At 37.0% G+C, this 22,886-nt stretch overlaps 1 protein-coding gene across 20 annotated transcripts in view; it reads right to left on the reverse strand.

The window, feature by feature from the left end:
• Nucleotides 1–225: 225 nt before the first annotated feature.
• The window catches only part of LOC125457149 (sodium/myo-inositol cotransporter-like), a 33,336-nt gene continuing 10,675 nt past the window's right edge, over nt 226–22,886 (reverse strand). For 2 of the 20 annotated variants that reach the window (XR_007248564.2, XR_007248571.2), the window contains 3 exons: nt 17,383–17,612; nt 6,193–10,121; nt 226–5,711 (listed from right to left, as the gene is read on the reverse strand). Coding sequence is in view for 11 of the 20 variants with exons in the window: in XM_048540973.2 (XP_048396930.1) it covers nt 15,121–17,271 (2,151 nt within the window). In the remaining 9 variants the exon portion in view is untranslated. The other 18 variants (XR_007248567.2, XR_007248572.2, XR_007248569.2 and 15 more) reach the window with 17 other exon arrangements.

A 22,886-nucleotide genomic window follows, 5' to 3' on the forward strand; every position in this document is an offset into this window, starting at 1 on the left:
AACTGCTTACATTTTAAACAGGTCGACTCCTCAGGAACTAATGTAATGCGCATTTATCACCTATTTTGTTCATCACACTTCAAACCTTAACCCCTCCAACAAATTTCATGCCTTGTTTTGAAAACAAAGCTTCCCTTTCCATAGCACTACAGCATCGCTATAATGGAGATTTTAAAGTCTGAGCTGTTGCATTGTTTGAAACTTAAGGAAAGAACAACAAGAATGTTTTCTTAACTTTTTTTAATTTACTTCAGAAAAAATAAAACAAGAGGTTGAAGTATCAGCATTTTGAAAACATTAATATGCTTCAAGTTCACATTTCTGCCTTTACATTAACAGCACATGTAGGAAAACTTTTCCTGAATGGTGTTCCATCCACATGTTGCATGTACAATTTCATGAATCATACCTTTAATAAAAACAAGGACTAGATGTACTTTCTCTGGAGGCTCCCATTCTTAGTCATGTGTGAAGCAATTACTCAGGAAAATTCTACATCTACACAAGATACAAATGAATGAAGTTAGAAGTTTTCATTTACTTCAACTCCTTAAGTTTACTGCTGCAGCCCACAACTTCATGACACTTGCTACAACTCATGTCACATCCTGTATTTCTTGTTCTTTACCCCTGACTTTTGCTATTCAGCCAAATCTTGAATTAACCAGCTAAGAAATTGAAAAATCTGTTCGGTAAAGTGTTCCCACTGCAGAGAAAAATAGTTTCATTCAGGATTCTATGAAGTTTAATCTCCAGCTGTCAAGTTTACTCCCCCAAAATCAGTTGCATTTTGACACGTCAATAAACTGAATGGACTCCATCGGCAGAAGCTATGATACATCTTTATGGAATGTTTCAAACTGGGGAATTTTTGTTACTTTTTTGAGCCTACAGCATCCTTTCTCTGAACTGTTTGACAGCTTGCACATTAGAATGTATTACACTGCAACAAGTGGTCATATTTGGCAGGAAACAATCCTCACCGTGGAAGTAATAAGTCTAGCAGAGCAAAACATGAAACTTCTATAGCCACACATCAAGCTGGTGGCTGACAATTTTGAAGAGTAGATAGCTTTAAAATTAAATCGTCCTTACCCATCACTGCAAAAGCAAACAAACAGTCACTTAAGAACATGAATTAATCCTGTTTATACTTAAATGCTGTGTTTTAAGTTGTTATTCCTAAACTTTGATGTACAAGGCAAAATCAATTAAGTAGTTCCAATGATGGAAAAGTTTAGTATGTTCAAAATTTTTTTCCAAATACCAACAGCTTTTCTTTTTTAGCAGCAGGCAGCACTCCAACATTCAGGCTCCATGTAGCTCTTTGTTTATGACACAAATATCCTAAGAGTTGATACAGAACAGCTAAGTGAAAGGAGCCTGTAAATGGAGGATACAAGTAGCTAGTCTGTGGATAAAATGTTTAATTCGCTATCTGTCAACGTGGGACTAGCAGCTTGCTAGAGTACACAGGATACTTGCATTATTCCATCGCTGTAGAAAACAAAACAGAAATCAGAATTACTAAACACTAAGTTTATGTATTTAGACATCAGTTTAAGAGGCTACTAAGAATTTCAGAAGGTCAGGGCAGGGAAATAAGCTACTTTTGATGGGCTTTTCAAATTCTATTTAAAATTATTATATTCACTTTATTCCATTCATTTCTGGATGCCAGGTGCTTCAAATGGGAACCTTCAGACTGTGTACACATCCTCTTTTTAAAAGATGGATCTTGACAAATGATTCTGAAATTTAAAAGACACAGAAGGTCAAGAGAATGAAAACCTCAATGCATCATACATTTTTCTGATCAGTTTGATAAAACAACAGGAGTGAGTTTAACAATAGTACATAATACATCAGAAACTATAACACTTTACATCAGGATCAAGTAACAAACATCTTAATTTTTAAAGTCAAGAACCAATGTGAACACAACTGAGGGAACACTTTGGTTCAAGTTCACAAGGCAACTGGAAATAGTTTTCCTTAAAACAGCCTCTCAACAGCACTGAACATTTGAAAACGAACCAAAACAAAAACCTTCCACAAAATAGCAGAATACAGAAAAGTATAATAAATCATGACATGAATACATGATAAACACAAACATCTTTGTAATTGGAGTCTACAGTTCACAAAACTGAGCTTAACATACAATTCTCCCAAATGACAAGATTTTATAAAACAATCCATTACCAGAAATAACATTTCTTATGAAAATAATTTTACAGCAATTTGAATTAACATACCAGTTTCAAGTATTGTAGTAATTAGATTCAACTTTAAGGGCCCAACGTTTCCTCTTGTACAAAGGAGTGTACAATATAAATTTATTTCCCTTTGGTGTCCAGTTGGCATAAACAACTACTGTATTAGCAAAAGGAGCAAGTATATACAGAACACAATTAAGCAGGCAATTTACCAATGGTCAGATCCATTTTTTTTTGGTGGAGGAAACAGAGAAGCAGCTGTCTTTAAATTGACAGATTAACAATGCACAAAGTCTCAATATTGGTTACATGCTCATGTCCCAGAGTTGGGTTTGAACCCTTTCGATTTATAAGGCAAATTATACCACTTTGCTGAGATAACTAAGGATTTATTTAAAGTAGATCAGTCATTGAAATAACAAGAATCTATAAACATATATACATACGCACAAAATTAAGAATTAAAACCCATGAAGCTCAAGCTCCTTGTGCTTGCATTAAAACAAACTCCAAGTTTGGTCTATGCATGTTTTCCCCCTGTTGGAGCACAACTGGAAAATTTGGGCCCTTAATGTCTTAAATCGAAGCTAATACAACATAAAAGCTTTGAACAAAAAAACCAAATCAATCCATACTCCCAATGTCACTTAAGTTTCAGTTATTGAATCACTACATTTAATTTCCTGAAGCAAACTGTTCCTAACTTAACAGACAGCAATTTCAGCAGTGACCCCAGCATATCAAAAACAATAAAATGGACTTCAATTAGTTGTCTTTAGCACAGTTCCACAGCCCTAACAAGGCTGAAACTGAAATTTAATGGAATGTTTAATTTATACTTTCATCTTTTTAAACCTTAATTTGATTACTAGATCACATATTCAACAGCTTTCCATTTGTATAAACTAGACTGTTCAGTAATTTACTACGGCCATACTATCTTGGCTAAGGCTTTGCTATCTACAAATCAAAATAATTGTGTGCCACGCAACAGGAATAGAATTGAATCAGAACCTCAATAAACTGAGTGGGACTTTAAGTAAGGTTTCTTCCAAGAAACAGGAGTGAAAATTAGAGAGGTCGATCATACCTGAATAGTCTCTACTACCACCTTGCAGTCAGTAACAAGGGAAATTGATGCCCAGTCAACAAGCCTTGTACCCACCTCATGTACAGAGGAGTCAGGTCAGGCAAGCAAACAAAGGAACAAAAGTTATTAAATCTTTACACGTCCATATCTTTCAGAGTTTAGAAGAGACCTGAATCATATCGCCTCAAATCTTTCCTCCAACACTTCCCTATTTTAATTCAGTGAGTCTCACTTACACAACTGCACTACATACATCCCAGGCATCCCAATGGCTACATCTTTGCGAATCAATATCCTCTGGAAGTGTCCAAAACTGCACACGAGCTTGAATTTAACAACTTCATGGGACGAAGTTGTTGCTGGCTAAGCCAGCGTTTATTGGCCATCCCTAATTGATTATTAACTGCTCTCTGGCAATCACATTGCTGAAAGTCCAGAGTCACACGTTGGCCAGACCAGCTAAAAATGGGAGTTTCCTTCCCTAAAAGACATTAGTGAACCAAATGCTTTTTTTCTGACAATCAATTCATGCTCGTCATTAGACTCTTAATTACAGATTTTATTTTATTGAATTCAAATTCCACCATCTGCCATGGTAGGATTGAATCCAGATCCCAGTAGGTTTCCTGGCTTCTGGATTAACAGTCCAGTGATAATACCACTTTGCTGTCACCTCCCTTAAATGCATGCATACTTTATGTCTTATCAATAAGATGTAAAATAATCTATTTTACAACAGACAGATCTCAATGTATTTCTATAACTGACCACATAACACCTTCATATTCACTGAAAAGTTTAATGAATAGTCATTCAAAATATCCAAATGTTGTGCCTCATTACTTTTAGCACCACCCTCCATTCTGTTTTGTGTAACAGGAGACACTGAACAATTTCTTGCAGAATTCTAAATCTAATTGTTTGTCTCAGCAGAGCTATATCCATTTGTCACCACAACCTCAATCCAAGTAGTAGGTATACCATAAAGAAAACCAGAAATTGCCGGAAACATTCAGCATGCCAAGGAGCTATTGTAGAAAAAGAAACAGAGCTCACATTATCTGAAACATTAAATGTTTCTCTTCACAGATGGTGCTCAAAATTGTTGAGCAATTCTGACATCTGCTGGCTTATTGCAATTTCCAGCATCTGTAGTGTTGTGCTTTTTTGAGTACACCACGTGCATTTATTTACCTTCAAAATCAGAATTTACCAAATGCTTTCCGAAATACAAGCAAATCTCATCGAAACACAATAACCCGTCTTATCCCACTTTGTCTCTGCTCTTTAAGACATCACATCGGTCTTGATGCATTTCCCCATTATTCATGTAATGCTGACGGACCCAATGCCTTAAATTTTTTCTTCTTGGTGTGCTATTGGCATTTACTGATCTCATTCTCATTTTAATTATGAATTCATTGCAGAGACAATCTGATTTAAGAAATATCTCATCTCATTTCCTGATTCCCATATTTGTATTCAACTTTGTCCCTTCAAAATATTCATTTGATGTTTTACAAGTCTTCAGTGAAAAAACTCTACTGCCAATTATCCACTTTGTTCATAATCATTATACTCCTTTATGAACATTTTACCTTTTCTTCAGATTTACTGACATAGCTCTTTTATAAGTAGATGTCACCTGCTGTATTCTGCAAGCATTCTGTAAATTTTAAAGGATAGTTCAGTGGCTTTGTCTTTTATCACCAGGGCAGAAAGGCAACCAACCCCTCAATAGGAAGTCCCGTGAAGTATTTTCTTGTACTGGCTTCAAAGCAATAAAGACCCCACAGATTATACTGTACATTTTCAACATTTCGCCAAATCTTTCCCTCATTTTCTGAACAGATTAACTGCTTGCAGAGGTACAGTCTACTGAAGCAAGCACCCTCTTGTACCTCTTTCAAGTGGTCATTATTCATGCTTTGATTTGAATGTAGGCTACTTCATCAAATGAAAAGGTCAGAGCCAATTTCTGCACATTATCCTCATTCAAAATGCATTTTTGTACTACCAGACAGTTTACTGAATAGCATCAGAATAAGGAACACTTATACCAGGGCATTCAGAGGGCAACTTTAGTGCCTGTCACTGCTCCAGGATGAAGAAAGTGAGCAGACCAAGGATTAAACCTAGAATTTAACCTCCCTCTGCTACCATGGAAATAAAGTAATAGACCACTTCACCCTCCCACTGACCATATTTCCCCATCACTCCCATCCAAAAAATCCAACAGTTACACATGCACCCATCCACCCCAACCAGACAGGCTGCAAGTCATGATTGATAGGATCTGCCAAAGAAAGCGGAGAATGTCTGACCTTTGTTATTGTTGTTCCTTTTGTGCATCAACGCACCATATTTAGTCTGCTTCTAAATCAGCTCTGGATAATGTAAACCTGTAGAATATACGCAAGAACTGATCCCCACATACTGTAAACTGAAGCAAATCTGTTAACATTGTGACCAATTGATAAATCAAACCAGCTCAATTTCTATAGGAAGTACCTGTAATTGCCATTCTCAGTAACCAACCAGCATTCTTTTCAACTGACTAACACTTGTTTTATCACTGTTCTCAATATTTGTTGTACAGTAATGTCATTTAACTGACTAATTTAAAAGCATGTATAATTAAAAATAAAATCTACAAAATATATTTCCAGTAACTGATCTGGTACCTTTTACCTCATTCTACATCTTCCACATGCACGTATTTAATAGTATCTAAAAGTATATTAAACTTAATTATCTTAAAATCAAACAAAGTCCAGATCTGAAATTTATCATACATACACGCGAACAGACTCAAATGCATTAAACTTTGTTTTATGATTAGCGTGAATGCAACCTCTATATTAAATAAACTACATTACCTACCTCCACAGAGGCAGCACAAAACGAAAGCAGCAATTTTTCACAGGAAAGGGTAGCCATAGACATATGGTCCAATGTACTGCAGTTCATTAATCAGAGATCAGAATCAGCAAATTATGGAATAGTATCAGCTAAACAACTACAAATAGTGGCTCATTCAGTAATAGAATACCAGTTTACCAATCCTATAAATTACTAACTTAAAGCAGATAAATTACAAAATTTGTAAAATAGCAAATCGCAGTTGGAAAAACAACTGATAATAAGGACATGAGATGAGTAATGACAGAGCTTAAAGGATATCAAATTGTAAGGTAATAGTCATTTTATCAGTCAGGACAACGGGTAGGGGCTGTCAGTTGGCTTTAAACTCAAGGCAATTAAAACAAATTCAAAATTTTGCGAACGACGCAGCATCTCAGTTCAGAAAAATGTGCACAGTATTCCCATCCCTCCCCGGAACTCAGAGTTCCATGTAAATTCTTTTTGCAAGAACTAATTTCCATAATGGAAATTGTAATCACTTGATTTGCTTCAGAGGTTTGTAATTGGTTTTAAAATTTTAATAAGTAGCATGGCATCAAAGCGCTTCCTGGTATGGCTTCAGAGTCTCCACAAATATTTCCCCTGAAAGTAAAAGAGATACCATTGTACTATGAACAATTGTTAAAACAAATCTTGCAGGGAATAATAAAAATGTTCAGCCAGTACCACTGATCTATTTACTTCTGACTGCAAAAGACACTCCAAACCAGTTAAAACCAGAAGATTAAAGAGTCCCCACCTGCACACACCTGATTCACTGATCTAATACATGGCCAAATTGCTAACGTGAGGCACAGCTCAGAATTAAAATAGGTGGATAAACCATGGTTTCTTATTCACAAAAGGAAGATTCTATCAGCTAAACACTGAATTTAACCAAAAATTTATTGGCCAGCTTGACTTTCATTGTGGGTCAGTCAATCTACAATTAGAAGGAACATGAAACCCTCTGGACTGCACGCAGTGTAAATTTAAAAACATGATACAGGGTTTTCTCTAACATTGTACTTCTTAATCAATATTACGTGCAAATGGATTCCATACTATGATAGAATACATGTTTCTTTATTTTCAAAGCTTCTCTACTGGGCCGGTTAAATAGCTGAAGGAAAATTTGAGAATTTACTTGCAAAGTAAACATGCAATCTTTCACATGCAAAAAACCTTTCTGCTTAGAGGAAGGTTTAATTGGTTACAGAATACTAAAGGCAGCAGATTATGCAAGTAATTTCCAAAACTTTGACAAATTATGGTCCCTTCATGCATTTCCCCTCACAATCCAAGTTCTTCAGTTGCAGTGACAATATATTCTTAGTTATAATTTTGTATGGACTACAGCAAAGACTATTTATGCAACTATTACAATCAAATAACATGAAACCAAGATAGGAACATCTAGAGCCTTATCAAATCAAATCGACTTAAGCACTATATAATTACTGTAGATTGCAATTTAGAAGCTTACATATATCTAGATAAAAAGTTATGCTCGAGTAAAATTAGATTTCTACCAAAGACGTGTAGATAATTATAAACCCCACAATGCATTAGTCTTAAAGTATGGTTTTAGACTTTTTTAAAACCTATAACCTTAATGGTCACACTAAACTTGTTACACAGCTTGTTACTAGAGGTTGATTAGAGTAAAATTAACATGTTTTAAAACATTTAAAAGCCTGAAATTAAAGCTGATGGAATGGTCGGCTGGTGTGCATTGCCTTTCAGAACACTTCTACATAATTAGATGGACACAGACTTCTGATTATTTTATTTTCCTCATCTTAAAGAATTCACTGTAACTCTCTTGCAAGTTCCTTCAAACTGAAGTTCTTTGTACAACGCATAAGTTCTTGAAGATCTGAATTTGTGTGCCAGATAAATCCAGAGAAGCAAATCTATGCAAACAAAAATATTTTAAAATATCCCAATTCAGAAACTGCATTTATAGGCAAAAATGGATAGTTAGCCCCTCATTGTTAGATCATTCCATAAAAGTCTGAAATCCATTAATGAATGTGCAATGATTAAAATGTTGATATATAATTAACAATGTGTTATTCTGATTGATTTCAAAGATTTTATGCAGTGAGTGAAGAGATTAGCTACAAGATCAACCCTACAGAACCAAATAATACAGAAAGGTCATCGGGCAGCAATCCACAGTATGATAATCTAAGGGATTTTGCTTGTTTGTCAATAGGAGACATCGTGCGCTGAACGGTAAAATTTAATGATGTACAATATACCGGAAGTATGGAGTAATCCATTCTCCCTCTTGCATGGCATCTTCCACAAGCTACAATCCAAATGCATCCAGGCAGGATGTAAATCACTAAACACATTCCTACTTTGATGCAAGTTTATAGATGTTTTCAACTAAAGCAGAATCCATTAACAGTTTGACAAAAAGCAATTTAGATTTAAATTGTCCCCCAATCTCCAGAAAATGTGCTTACATCCCATACTTTCACCACCCAAATTTTCACCACGGATGCCTAGGTTTGACCAGCTATATTGGAGCAAAATAAATCATGAAGATTCTCCCCTGCCACTCTTTCCCCACCAAATAAAACAAATACCTCTGAACATCAGAACAATTGCATCCAAGTTATTTAGTCAGTTATTTTATATTCAAACTACATTGCCAACCACTCAGCAAGACGGGTCTAGGCCTGAAACGTCAGCTTTCCTGCTCCTCTGGTGCTGCTTGCCCTACTGCGTTCATCCAGTTCTACACCTTGTTCACTCAGCTACAATAATCACTTTGATTTGGATCCAGATAGATCACTAATTCACGTGGTAAACAACATGTATTTAGGTTTTTTTTTCTCTTCCCCAACCTACATAACCAACATAATCTTGAGCTGGGCAGCATGCAGCTGCTGACAGGAGGAGGCCATTGGTGCAGGTACGTTTAGAAGTTATTTTCACTTCCTAAATCAGAGATTGTTTTGCTAATAAAAAGCCAAAATTTGTGGGAAAACTTGTCCCCATGCTCATAAAGGTTCTGTTTCATAAAAAGAGAGATACTCTGCCTTACCTGAGACCAATGTGTTCAATCTCCTCCTGGTTAAAAAATTGTATATCACCATGGCTCCATCTGATAATCATGCTTCAGGTTGAAGTGCATTCAGCAAGCAAAGCCAAACAGGGCCATGAAATGCTCACACAAAAACATCTTATTGGATCCTTAACTGGACTCACCACAACAGGGTTCTGAAAATTTGTCTGAAAATAATGTTTGATTTTTCCACAAAAAACTGAGTCAGATTTACCCAATAAGGAGTTTAGGGACAAGATGACTGAAGCAGTTAGACACAGTCAACATTATCAATGTAGCAATGAAAAATCTGCATGCAAATTACACACCTGGACCATGCCAATATGTAAATAGAACCTGTGTGATGGAGAAAATAGTACACTATCACTTGATTCACAGACTCTGCAATAGAATATTGTGCAAGTCTTTACTATCAAACTGGGAACCATGATCTAAAGGACAGAGAGTCCTTTAATCTGAACTTATGAGTTTAAGAATTCCCCAGAGTAATATAATCAAATTTCCCAGACAAACACAGGATTTTTTTTAATTTAAAAAAAAAATCCAGATAGATTTCTTAGACAAAATGGACTGAGAATAGCACAGAAACAATAACAGGGTCCAGGTTACAATCACCAGTTTCTACTCAGTTATTTGATTTTATTGGTGGGTCCACTAAGTCAGGCTTTGTTTGGGCTAGTGATCATGGCTCAAGTGTGGCACAACAGACTGCCATTCAAACCTTTACCTCACTATAGTTCCTCGCATAAATTAGCAGAGTTCGAGTTGTTGGTTGGCCTCAAACAGAGAGGCTGCTTGTATGGGGATCCTCACAGATGTGCAGCAGCTTAAAAGGGGCACACAGAACAAAAGTCAGTTTTGAATGCAATACAGAAATTATTTGATGAAAATATGGAACTGAAAGACTGAATCAGAGTATAAATGGTATAGAATCTGAATTGAGGGTAGACAATGGACAGACATAGTTTGAGAGAAAATTCTATGGAGGGCAATACAGCGGAGAAGCTAAATGAGTTGCAATCGTCTGAAAGTACAGGAGGATTACCTTTAATAGATCAGAGGTTAAGCACACCCTTCCAAAACAGTAACTTAAAGCAAATGAAAACAAATACTTATCACTTAAAATGACATTACCTGCAGTGTACTGTGCTAATTATCTATGTTTAGACCACAGTGCCTTGTATAAACAACTTTCTCTTTTACTCATCATTACATGGAATGACCATACTATTAGCTTCACATGGAATACAACTGCTCGCTGGAGTTATCTTTCAGCAAGACCATAATCAGCAGTATATAAACGCCTGGATTTTGCTGCATCCCAATCACAGAACTAAGCCTTTGCTCTCTTAAAGGCTTAGACAAACAGGTTGGGAAATAAAGCATACCCTTGTGATGGAAAAGTCAGTTTAGTGTAACTCATTGGCAGCTTCAGTCATGAATTGCAGCCAGAAAAATTACTAATGAGGCAATAAATATAACAGCATTAGATTGTGAAGGAGCACGGTATCTTGGTATTATGATGCTGGCCAAACAAATTAGGTTTGCCTGCAGCTTCTGTCTTCCACCAAGGAAACAAACAGAGTTATTAATGAGATTTCTGTACACTGTCAAATGAGGAGGGGAAGAAAAGAGTTGCTAGTTAGCATTAGCCAAAATAGGCTTTGGCAAAACTCAACAATTTAAACATTAACAGGAGCCCACTTCTGCTACCTTGGTTTGATACAGCTGTGGCAATAATTCTGGATTATTAGACATCACCTTCCTCCTCAGTTTAATGAAGTCATAGAATCCAGTTTTAAGATGGAAGGTAGACAAAGGAGGATCCTGGCTACTGATGTTCCTTCAGTGTGATGGGGGTGGGTGAAGAGGTGAAATTTCTACAACAGCACAAATATTTAAGACCTCAAGATTTTCCCTTCCATTCCAAATTCAGTCCGATTAACACTTTCAATACAATCAGCCAGAAGCAACAGCAGTCAAACCTTTAATCCTCTTGCTCAGCTTCAATCCCTCTACCCCAAAAAGTTCAGAGGTCCAACTGACTTCGCTAATGTGCTACTGGTCATTTCATAGGCAAAGCTCACTCCCACTGTTGCACTTCTACAAACTGCACTAGCATTCAAGCCTCAAATTCTTGGAGATTTCCAAGTTGAAAAGACAAGTCCACAAAATCCACAATCAAACACTTATTTCTCTTTTGCACCATTTTCAGCACTCTCAATCCAATTCATTCAGTGACTCATATAGGCTCTGCAATGCATTTCAGCCCTCCAACTGACTAGGGTTAGCAGAAACAAAGCTGTTCAGAATATACATATATATTAAAAAAGAAGATTTAGCACAGATTTAAATTCAAAAATCAAAATGTTATTTGCATAGAATTATAACTTTAATCCCTCCCTGTATGTTAACAAGAGTGCAGGGTTCCAAAATAGTCATATCGTTTCAACGTCATGCTTTCTTCTTTTAAAAAAAAGGAAAAGCACACACACCTCAACCACAACAGTATTGCCAGCTTCAACACCATACAAGTTTGGTTTTAGTAAATCTTCAAAATGCAGTAAGAAAAATGTAATGTTGTGCTCCTTAGGTGTTCTGCTCCATAGCTATGAAATTAAATAATACCTGGTGCCTGAGAATATCCTGTCCATAACAAGTGTATTTTGATGCTTCTTGGCCTTCACCTATAGCAAATTCAGCTAGCGGGTTTTGAGGAAATTTGTAGCTCAGGTTGAGTTTCTGGATGTGAGATTGCTCACAGAGCTGGAAGGTTAGTTTTCAGACGTTTCGTCACCATTTAGGTAACATCATCAGTGAGCCTCTGATGAAGCCTTCACCTGAAAACTAACCTTCCAGCTCAGCGAGCAAGCTCACATCCAGAAGCAAATTCAGCTATTTCACAAGACAGTTTCATTCACCTATCCATCTTGTTCGTACTGTGCTCAATTTTCATTCTGTTGCCAGACACCCCATGACTGAACAATAATTTTTGAAAAAAATGGTTCTAATATTTGCCGGTTCTAAGCTTTCATTTCATTTTAGTTCTGTGTTTCTCACACACCATCACCAACGCGCACCTGCCATCTACAATACCCAGTTGCAAGAAAAATACATTTCAATTCATTTTTCTCAACTCTTGGGCACAAAGTGTGACAGTATTAGATATTTGCCAATCTGAGCCACAAGATTAGACTACAGTCACGCTACAAAAGTGAAAAAGTTAGTGTCTCACTGTATCGTAGAATTTACAAAGAGTTCGTTCAATTGTGATTTTCACTCCCGAAAAACAAATACAAGTTTAAAAAAATTGTTCCCATCAAAAAGGGAGAAATTCAAACTGCGTAATTACTGAACACGTACTAATTAGGGTTAAAGCTACATTTGATTTCACATAGTCAAACAAAACTCTATTGTGAAAAAAAATGTCCACAGCACAAGTGCCAACACCCATAAAATTGGATATTCAGCCACGTTCAAGATGTTTTACAAGGCTGCTGTTTCTTCCACTCAATTTGTTCACTTCTGTAAACGACAATTGTACAAATATAGTCTACTGGGCTTAGCCTTAACTGCTGTCTTGACAGTATTGTTTTTCCAGCTGTACAAGTGAGTTTAAATTTACAACAGACAATTGAGTTGGCGAAGTCATGATAACAAATAATTCAAAACAATATCTTGTTTCTTTTTTAAGTGGAATACACCCCAAAAGTTAAATCCTAGTTTAAGTCTATTTAAACCATAAAATCTGAAACTTGTGGCATAAACAAAACCTAGGATACAATAAAGAAATCATAGTCCTATAATACAAATAGCTGTTTGTTTGAATTCTGTGGTTCATGTTGGAATACTAAATCAACTACTCAAATGCAAAAGATAGGCTGCATTTAGTTTTTTTTATAAAGCATAAAAAGGAATTTTGAATTTTTAGGAGTTACAAAACTGTAAGAAATTGCAGGGAAGGCCAAGAACCTACAATGGTATGGGATTCAGTGGGAAATGGCATGGTGTGGGGCATGGATGTCGGGTCACTGACATTCACTAAATTGGGAGAGAGGGACAGATGGGATTTAGTGCAGAACAAACATGAATTGTCAGTTCTGAGGAAGGGTCACTAGACCCACAACGTTAACTCTGATTGCTCTTCACAGATGCTGCCCGACCTGCTGCACTTTCCAACAACTTCTATTTTTACTACGATTTACAGCATCTGCTGTTCTTTTGGTTTTTTATGAATTAAGGTTTTAGGTAACTTAGTCATAATTGGAGCACAGCAGACCAACAAGGACACTGGAGTGGTTTACAAACAAAAAAGGAAGTGTAATTAAGGGCTTTACCAGCCATAGGAGCCAAAGATGTGAAACGTTGCATATGAGGACGCGAGAATTCTCAATAAATGTAAAGAATGTGGAGTTTAAAGCTCTGCTCAGGATTAAAAATAACCCAACGTTACAAACGTCCAGAAGATACATGGAATCAGCAGAAACGGAACAAAAGTTTAGCGCAGATATCCAAGACACTGACATTCAGCATTTTCCCCAACTTTGTGGAGTAAAGCTATGGCACTTACATTGTATGGAAACTATTTGATAGCATTGAAAGAGTTGACAGAATTGATGGTAGTGAAGCTAACAGTCAGCATTAAACAGAAGAAAGGAAGTCTGTCCTTGCAACTGACGATGAGACGAAACCGTGCATTCATTCAGGAGATAATAGTCATTCATGGAGCATCCTGCCGCGAGGATAACAACTTAGAAATGGATGACAAGTCATTTTGAAGATGCACTTGCTGCAAATAGGTTGGCTTGAAATGGAAACAGAGGCAGCACTGGAAGATGAAGCTTCCAAACAGGTGCAATTCTAGTGATAGCTTCAAGATGACAAAAAATAGACACTATGATCGAAGTTACAGAAAACATGATTCAAGATCTTGCCAAGTGCTGCAAGCAGGCAATAACAAGACTGAAGGAGGGTGTATGAGTAGCAATGTACAGCTGAAAAGTCGTGTGAGAAGAGAGTTTAGAGATAGTGCCATAATGAAACAGGATACTTCGAAAAAGCAGGACAACCTTTTGTCTGCCACATTATCATAGTTAAATTTTCCAAGTATAACTGCATGCAATTTTTTTTTCAGAAAGGTGTGTGCCAAGCACTGGTGATGGAGTACATATGTGCTTTATGAATCCAATTGTGTTAAGCTCCGATAGGTTTATTTGCTGTGCAAGTAACATTAAAAATGCAGATTACACAAGTTAGTCTATGAGCCTTATCCTGTACTACAACCATCCTCCCAAATAAACAAGCACCTGAGATTTATACAGAAATTTACACACATTATTCTCTTAACTATTAGTTGTTGCAGTTTCACTCCAACTTGAGCAGTAACTGTTAAATTATATATAAGATAATAACTTCTAAGTTATATGAAGTAGATGGTTGACTTTAATTTGCAACAAAGAATTAATTTACAAGATATGTGGGGGTCACATACTGATTTTGGGAATTCACATTGCAACAGCTACATCAGAAACTATTTGAGATCCATACATTTCTGACTTCACTCAGCCAATCATGTTAAACTGCATATGCTATCATTGAGAAAATAAAAAGATACCTTGTCAAACAGGGGGTTCCAAATGCTTGTCTTACACTACCTGAAATCATTTACAACTGAACAGATTAATTCAAACGTAAATGTAAAAATGCATTAACCAAAGTGACTCTGATTCTATAGCCTGACCTTTAGACTATTAACTCTTTCAAACTTAACCAAAAAAGGTTCACCACCTACGTACAACGTAAAAGGAAACAATATCACAATTATTTCACAGAGAAAAATAGATAAACATGAATATACCAACAGACCATACAACAACAAGTCCAACATTGAGTACAAATTTAATTTTTGGACTCTCCTGCAACATTTGTAAGCAAATAGCTTCATTTTCTACAGAATCTTTTGCTGATTTTTTCACATTGTAACTTTTGATTCCACAACATTGATCAAAGTATCTCCACCAAATGTTTTTCCTTTGCAAATCATGTTCCTCTTTGTTCGTTTGGTCCTCAGTAGTTGTTTGACCATTTACATAGCAGTCATTTTGCATCTGATCTTCAGCAACACATGAAGAGCTCATGGATTTGGGATCACCACTTCCAGGCATCAACAGCACTAATTCTATTTGAGCAGTCAGTGGAGACGAATCATCATCTTTCTGCTTACAATCAGAACTATCTGCACATTTAACACTGTCACATTTTGTCAGACTTCTTTCTGTTAACTTATCAGATTCTTCTTTCTGACCACTTTCAATGATTTCTGCGTTTTTTAATGCCCAGAATGTGGTGTTGCAAATCAGATCTCTGGAAGGAGGAGGGGTCAGCAGACTCACTACTACAGCTGTAATAATGGTGGCCCAAAATAAAACTGCTGCAACATACATGTAGTGAATGTTTCTGATGAAATTTGGTCTAGTGTCAAATTGATCACATTCTGGCATGTGATATATGAAAGCCAAAATCAAGCGTATAATTCCCAAAACCGATCCAACCAACCCTCCACAAAAAGCCCCCTGCTCGTTGCAGCGTTTCCAGAAAATACCAAGAAGAAACAGGGCTGCCACTGGGGGGGTGAGATAATCTGCTACCTCTTGAATATAAAGGTACATTTGTCCTCCCTGCATCTCTACAATTATAGGAACCCAGGCAATACTTATAGCTACCATGAAGACAACAAACAGACGACCTACTATCATAAGTTCACGAGAGCTGGCAGCCTTTCGAAGATGCTTGTAAACATCAAGGGTAAATATGGTGCTAGCACTATTGAATATAGAATCCAAATCACTCATTAAAGCTGCTATCATGACTGCCATCATCAGGCCACGAAGACCTACGGGCAAGATTCCCAACGCTAGTCGTGGATAGGCAATGTTTGAGCAGCCTGCTCTGCTGCCACATACTTGCATACAATGTTCTGGATTAATGCAAGCAATCTCATCAGTAAAGAGAACCCTGGAAATCATGCCTGGTACGACTATGATAAACATGGGCAAGAGTTTCAGAAAACCAGCCATTAGGGTAGCTCCTTTGGCATGAGCAATGTTCTTTGCTGCCAAGACACGTTGCACAATGACTTGATCAGCACACCAATACCAAACAGAAGCTGGTGTCTGGCCCAACAGAAAACCAGGCCAAGGAATATCTTCATCAGTTGGTTCACGTAATACCTTTAAAGAATCTTCTTTAGGGTGAATGCGGCAAGCATTGACAGAGCTTAGATTGAAAGTAGCAATGACTGCTGTAACATTTGGTGAGGCCAACATATATCGTCGTTTCAGCTCCTCAAAACCTCCCACCTTAACCATTCCTACAATCATCAATGTTAAAGCTCCACCAATCATAAGAATGGCCTGCAGGACATCTGTGTAGATGACAGCCACAAGTCCTCCTGTAACAGTTAACACTGCAGTCAATGCAATCAGAACGACAATAGAGAGATACAGGTCCCAGCCGAGTGATGCCCGGATAAACAGTGCACCAGCATACAGATCAATGGAAAGTTTTGTGAAAACGTACAATAGTAAGGACAACAATGCAAAATAGATTTTTATTCTGGTACCGCCATAACGTTTTGAAAGGTATTCTGGCATAGTATATACGCCAGACCTGATATAAACAGGAATGAATATCCAACCTAATACCTGTAAAATCAACATTGCATTTAACTCCCAAGCTCCCACTGCAAACCCACTGGCTGCCCCAGATCCTGCTAACCCAATAAAATGCTCACTGCCAATATTGCTTACAAACAATGAAGCACCTATTGCTATCCAGGTCATAGAGCGTCCTGCAAGAAAGTACCCACTCACAGTACTTCTGTTAGTCTTCCACATCACAAAAAAGCCAATGCATAATACAAGAACAAAATAAAATCCTACAACAGCCAAGTCAGCTGTTTCCATTAACCCAAACATTTTATTACAGTACAGCAAGTATAATTCAGTTTACAAGAGGATTTTCAGGCAAAAGCCAACCCTGTTGTTACTTGACAGCAGTAAAGTAAAAAGGGGAGAAAAAGAACACACAGCACAAAATGGTAATACTCTGTCCTTTAAGTTTGTTGCCCTGATCGAAATTATGGGATTCCAGTCGTACAGGTACTGGGATGCCAACTACTATTTATCTTGTTAACTTCACTTTTGACTATTTCTCATGCTCTTTTAGCAGCATTCCACAAGACTGCCAGTGCTTAATTTGTTGGTGTTGAATTTCTTAGCTGTTGCTGACAGGTCTAGTGAGGAATAGAGTTACACTCCTGTAAGACAGCAAAGACAAAGAGGGTATTAGAATTATACTTATTAGATTTGTACAAAAAAAATCAAACGGCTGGCAAATGGAAACATAACTACTATTAAAACATCTCAGCACACAATAATATACCAAAAAAGGTTACTGAAAAAAAATTAATGGTAGGATAAGCCAAACAAATGATCATTATCACCTGGCTTTCTTTCACAATCCACCACAACTAAAAGGTGAATGTTAAATACATACTTAATGGCATAAATTAAAATGGCCAGAGCACAAAAAGACAAACTAAAAATTATTTACTTTTTGAAGCAATCAAGCTATGCAAGTGCAAATTCATTAGTTGTAAATCATGAGACAAATAATCTATTTTAGATAAGTCAGAATCAGACAATTTACGTATGTTTTATTCACAATTCGACTTTAAATATGAAGTCCAAGTTAAATTTAACTAACTATTGTGCCATAAAATGCATATCATTTGTAGTAGGCCTAAATCGGGTTCATGTAAACACAATTAGAGACATATTTTAAACAGATATAATTCAGTTTTAATCTGTTATGGCTTGTGAAATCATAAACCACAGGTATAAAACTGAATCATATAAATAGATGTACATGCACAAAGGTGTCATAATGTACATGTGGATTTTATGATATCACAGAACAAAAGCTGTTGATTAAGCAAGTATAGAATTAGAGTGCTAATTTGCCTCACTCAAACTCATGGATTTATAGCCCATAATAGCTCTACAGCAGAGCTCCACCACATTTCACTGTAAGAAAACAAATCACAAGTTTAGAAAATATGAAATGTCAGCGATATGGCATTAAGTCAAATGCAGACAACACAAACTGAAGTCACAAATTCATTGAAAACAATTCCACCACATCATAATTGAAGAAGAACTTAGAGATTCACTTTAAAGCCTTTTACTTCAAGAGTTTAGGAGTACAAACAGAAAAGCATTTGAGATGACCATTTTTCAAAACCAAGCTGAAATAGAATACAGGGATAGGCCAAAGAAGTCATTAATAAAACTGAGAAATTAAAAACTAAAGGGAGTAACTATTTCCAAATTTAAATTGTCACATCAACAGTCATTTATTCTCAAAAAGAGAACATAAAGGCACCCAAGATGGATTACTTCCAGCAATTATCTACACACAAGGAAAAATGATAGAATAGCATGAAAAAGTTTAAAGTTAATCTCTCTAGTGTTTACTTGGCTTTCATCTAATTGCCTTTACAAACACTCAATGTCCAACTAAGTTACTTCTCAAGTTAGATTTTCCCCAAGGTTTATCATGCACAGTAAATATTTTGTTCTCCCCTAGTCCCCAACTCCCCATCCCATCCGTGAATATATAAAAATTCAGACATGTCGCTATTAAATGGACAGAAGTAACAGAAGAAGAGGATAAGGCAATTAAAGTTAATATAAAGTGCTGCAGAATCCTTTCTATCCAAAATAGGGAAAACCCAAGGCAAGATTTGCAATTTGATCTAGTAATGGGGAATGAGTTAGAGCTGATAAGTAAAAATAAGGTAACATCTGGCTAAAAGTGACAATAATACTCTGAAGATAATAGGAAAGGGAACAAGTATATCAAAATCCAGGTTAATAGTTTGAAGAAATGCTGACTTTAACAAGTTGGAAATAGAACTTGTGAATATAAAATAGATAACTTTGGCTAACAGAATGTAGAACAATGGGAAACACTTGAAAAAATATGAAACTATACATTAGGAATGAGTGAAGAATTAGCAGAGGCAAGGTCACCAATTACCAAGGAGGAATGTTTCAGTAGATAACAAGTGGATCTCAGTTTTCATTAATTAATTAATTCACTCACTCAAGATCAGCCCATAAATGCTGGCCTAGGCAACTCTGAATTGCCTTCAAGAGAGTAGTGGTGATTTGCCTTTGTGTTTCTGTAGTCACGTAGCATAGACAGACCCAAACTGCCGTTTGGGAGACTTACAATATGTAAATTCAGTGACAGTGAAGGAGTGCCAATATAATTACAGATTAAGATGTTCAATGGCTTAGAGTTTGGGAAAGGGGGGTGCACTTGCAGGCAGTGGAGTTCTCCGGCATCTCCTAACTTCACCTTTCCGAGGAGAATTTGCCCACCTTTTCATGAGAGGTCATAGTCAGCACATTTAAACTTAACTCTTCCTCTGCATGACAGTGCATAAGTTTCAAAGATTAACTGGTTGCAACTGTAAATGATCTTCAACAAAAAAAAGTGAATTGATAATTCAGATGAGCAATTAATGGAAATTACTATTAAAAATTGCCAGTTAAGCTTAATAATAGGGGCTTTTTGGTCAAGCAACAAAAATAGAGAAAAAGAATCAGGACCATTCATCACTAGGGAATGACAACGGCACCTGATCTAAGAAGTAAGGTTTAATTAATGCTGACCTTAGGTTGCCTTTGGCAGGGTACACAAGAGGGCCTTGAGAGAATTCACAAGTGGATAGAGGTCAGAAATGAGCTGACTTGCGATCTGTGGTTTCCTTCTCTTTCAGCCTGCTGACCCTCTCTCCCTGTCCCACACAGTCTTAAACATTTCCTGCTTCTCACTTATCCCTTTTTCACTTTTCATCATTTCTCCCATTGTCTTACTGTGCCCACTGAACTTAATGAAAATTATCTAAGAGGCTTTGGCTCCAATAATTTCCATTAGCACTAATTTCACGTTGAAACGAAAGTGACCAGGTTTTGTTTGGAGAGCCTTAAATGTGAGTTGGGATAAAGTGATTTTTTTCTTTGAAAAAAAAATTAGCAAGAGCAACTCAGCAGTCTGACAAACAGACCAAGAAAAGCAAGACAGTAGAGCTTATTTAAATATATACAATGGAAAAGAGAAAGGACAATCTGCACCTAGACCTCTTGGAGCATGAGGCTGGGAAATAATTCTAAGGGACAAGGGCATGGAGAAAAATTGATAAATACTTTAAGTTAATCTCAACGGTGCAGGACACCAAACAGCATTCCACAAATACTAAATGATTAAAGTGGTGGTGGTGGTTGGAAGGTGGAAATAATCAAACACAAAAGTACTAGCGAAAAAAAATTAAGTTAAAAGCTGGCAAGAGCCTTGGTTCTGATAGCCTGCATTCTAGCAATGGAAAAGTAGTGCATCCACTGGTTGTTATCTTCCAAGAATCCCTAATATGGGAAATGCCCCACAGGATTAGAAGATTGCATGGGTTATTCAAACATTAATCCCTTATTCAAAAAGGAGGACAAAATAACAGGCAACTTTTGGTCAGTTAGCTTATCATCCATTAATGACAAGTTGATTATCAAGGATGGAATAGCACAGCATTTGGAAATAAATAACAAATCAGAGCTGGCACAGCTTCATGAACAGGAAATCAAGCCTTAGAAATTTATTACAGTTCTTTCAGGAGGTAACAAATCTGAAACCAGTGGATGTAATATATTTGAATTTCCACAACGTGCTTGTTAAGATGCCCAATTAAGATTACAGACAACGAGACGTCAGAGGTAACAGATTAGCATCATACTGGATGGGAAAATGGAAGGATAAAGTTAGGATAAAGGGGGCATTTTCAGGGTAGCAATGTGTAATTAGTAGAGTGTAACAGGTGTCTATGCTGGACCACTGTTATTTACTACATATTAATGGCTTGGATGTCAGAAGTAAATGTACTAATGCCAAGTCTGTGGATGAAATAAATATAGGTGGGAAGGCATTTGCACAACGAGTCTGCAGAGGGACAGCGACAGTTAAATGAGTGAGCAAAAACTTGGCACATAGAATATAATGTGCCGAACACTATATGGATAGGGATGTGCGTGTGCGCGTGAGAGATTCAGGGGTCATTATGCATGAATCACAAAAAGCTAGCAAACAAATTCAGCAGGTAATAGGAAAGGCAAATGGATTTTGGTCTTCAATTAGAACAGAATGTAGTATAAAAATACAAAAAAAAAGAGTCTTGCTAAAACTGAGCACTGATCTGATCCAGATCACATCTGGATTATGAACAGTTTTGGTTCCCTTATCTAAGGAAAGAAGAGCTTTGGTATAGGTTAGGTATATTGAATAAGTTGGGCTTGAACTTATTATAGCTAAGATGAAAAGAGACCTTTTTAAACCTCATATTATTTAGGGGTATAAATTCAAAGTAAAGGAACACCCATTTAAGACAAAAGGAGGATTTTTGCCCCTGTCAGATGGTAGAGGGTGGATTAATTTCACAGAGGGCTCTAGAGACAGAGACACAACAAGACAGAGATAAAACATTTCTAAAATTGATAACGGAATCAAGGACTCCAGGCAGGCATGTGAAGCTGGAAGATTATCTCATTACCTCACTGAATGGTGGTGGTGCTGACTTGATGGATCAATTGTACTACTTCTGTTCATATATCTTATGATCTTTGAAATGCCAGATTCAAATAATATGAAAAAAGGCAAAAAAGAAAAATTCACTTTAAATCACTTTTCTCCTGGCCTAACCATCCTTTTACGTAACCATTAATTGGAAGGCGATGGCCTAATGGTATTATTGCTGGGCTATTAATCTACAGACCCCGACAGTGTTCTGGGGACCCAGGTTCAAAACCCTGCCATGGCAGATGGTGGAATTTGAATTCAATAAAATTTGGAATTGAGAATCTCATGATGACTGTGAATCAACTGTTGGAAAAACCGATCTGGTTCACTAACATTCTTTAGGGGAAGGAAACAGCCATTCTTACCCGGTCTGGCCTACGTGACTCCAGACTCACAACCATGTGGTTGACTCTTAAATGCCCTCTGGGCAACTTGGGATGGGCAATAAATTCTGCCTGGCCAGCGACACCCTCATCCCATGAATGAATAAAGAAAAAAGAAAAATGAATTATCAGAACCTTATGAAATGAGTTGCTAACTTATCTACCAGTAATGCAGGCGTCAGGCTGCATGAAATGCTCTAGCAGACCTTATGTTGCCAATCAAGCAGGCTATGCCCTGAATGGTGTCAAGTTTTTATGGCGTTATTGCATTTACCCAAATAAGTAGACAGCATGCCATCACATTCCTGATGTGTACTATATTCAAGGCAGACAGGCTTTGTTAACTCAGGAAATGGGTTACTCGGCATAGAAATTCCAGCCTTCAACTTCCTCTTGTAACCACAGTAGTTACACAGCTGGTTCAGTTCAGTTTCTGATCCATGTTTAACCCCAGGATGTCGAGATGGGAATTCAGTACTGGTGATCCCATTGATGTCAAAGGGAGATGGTGATTCAGT

The sequence above is a fragment of the Stegostoma tigrinum genome, chromosome 12, assembly GCF_030684315.1.
Source record: "Stegostoma tigrinum isolate sSteTig4 chromosome 12, sSteTig4.hap1, whole genome shotgun sequence".
In the NCBI taxonomy this organism is placed as follows: Eukaryota; Metazoa; Chordata; class Chondrichthyes; order Orectolobiformes; family Stegostomatidae; genus Stegostoma; species Stegostoma tigrinum.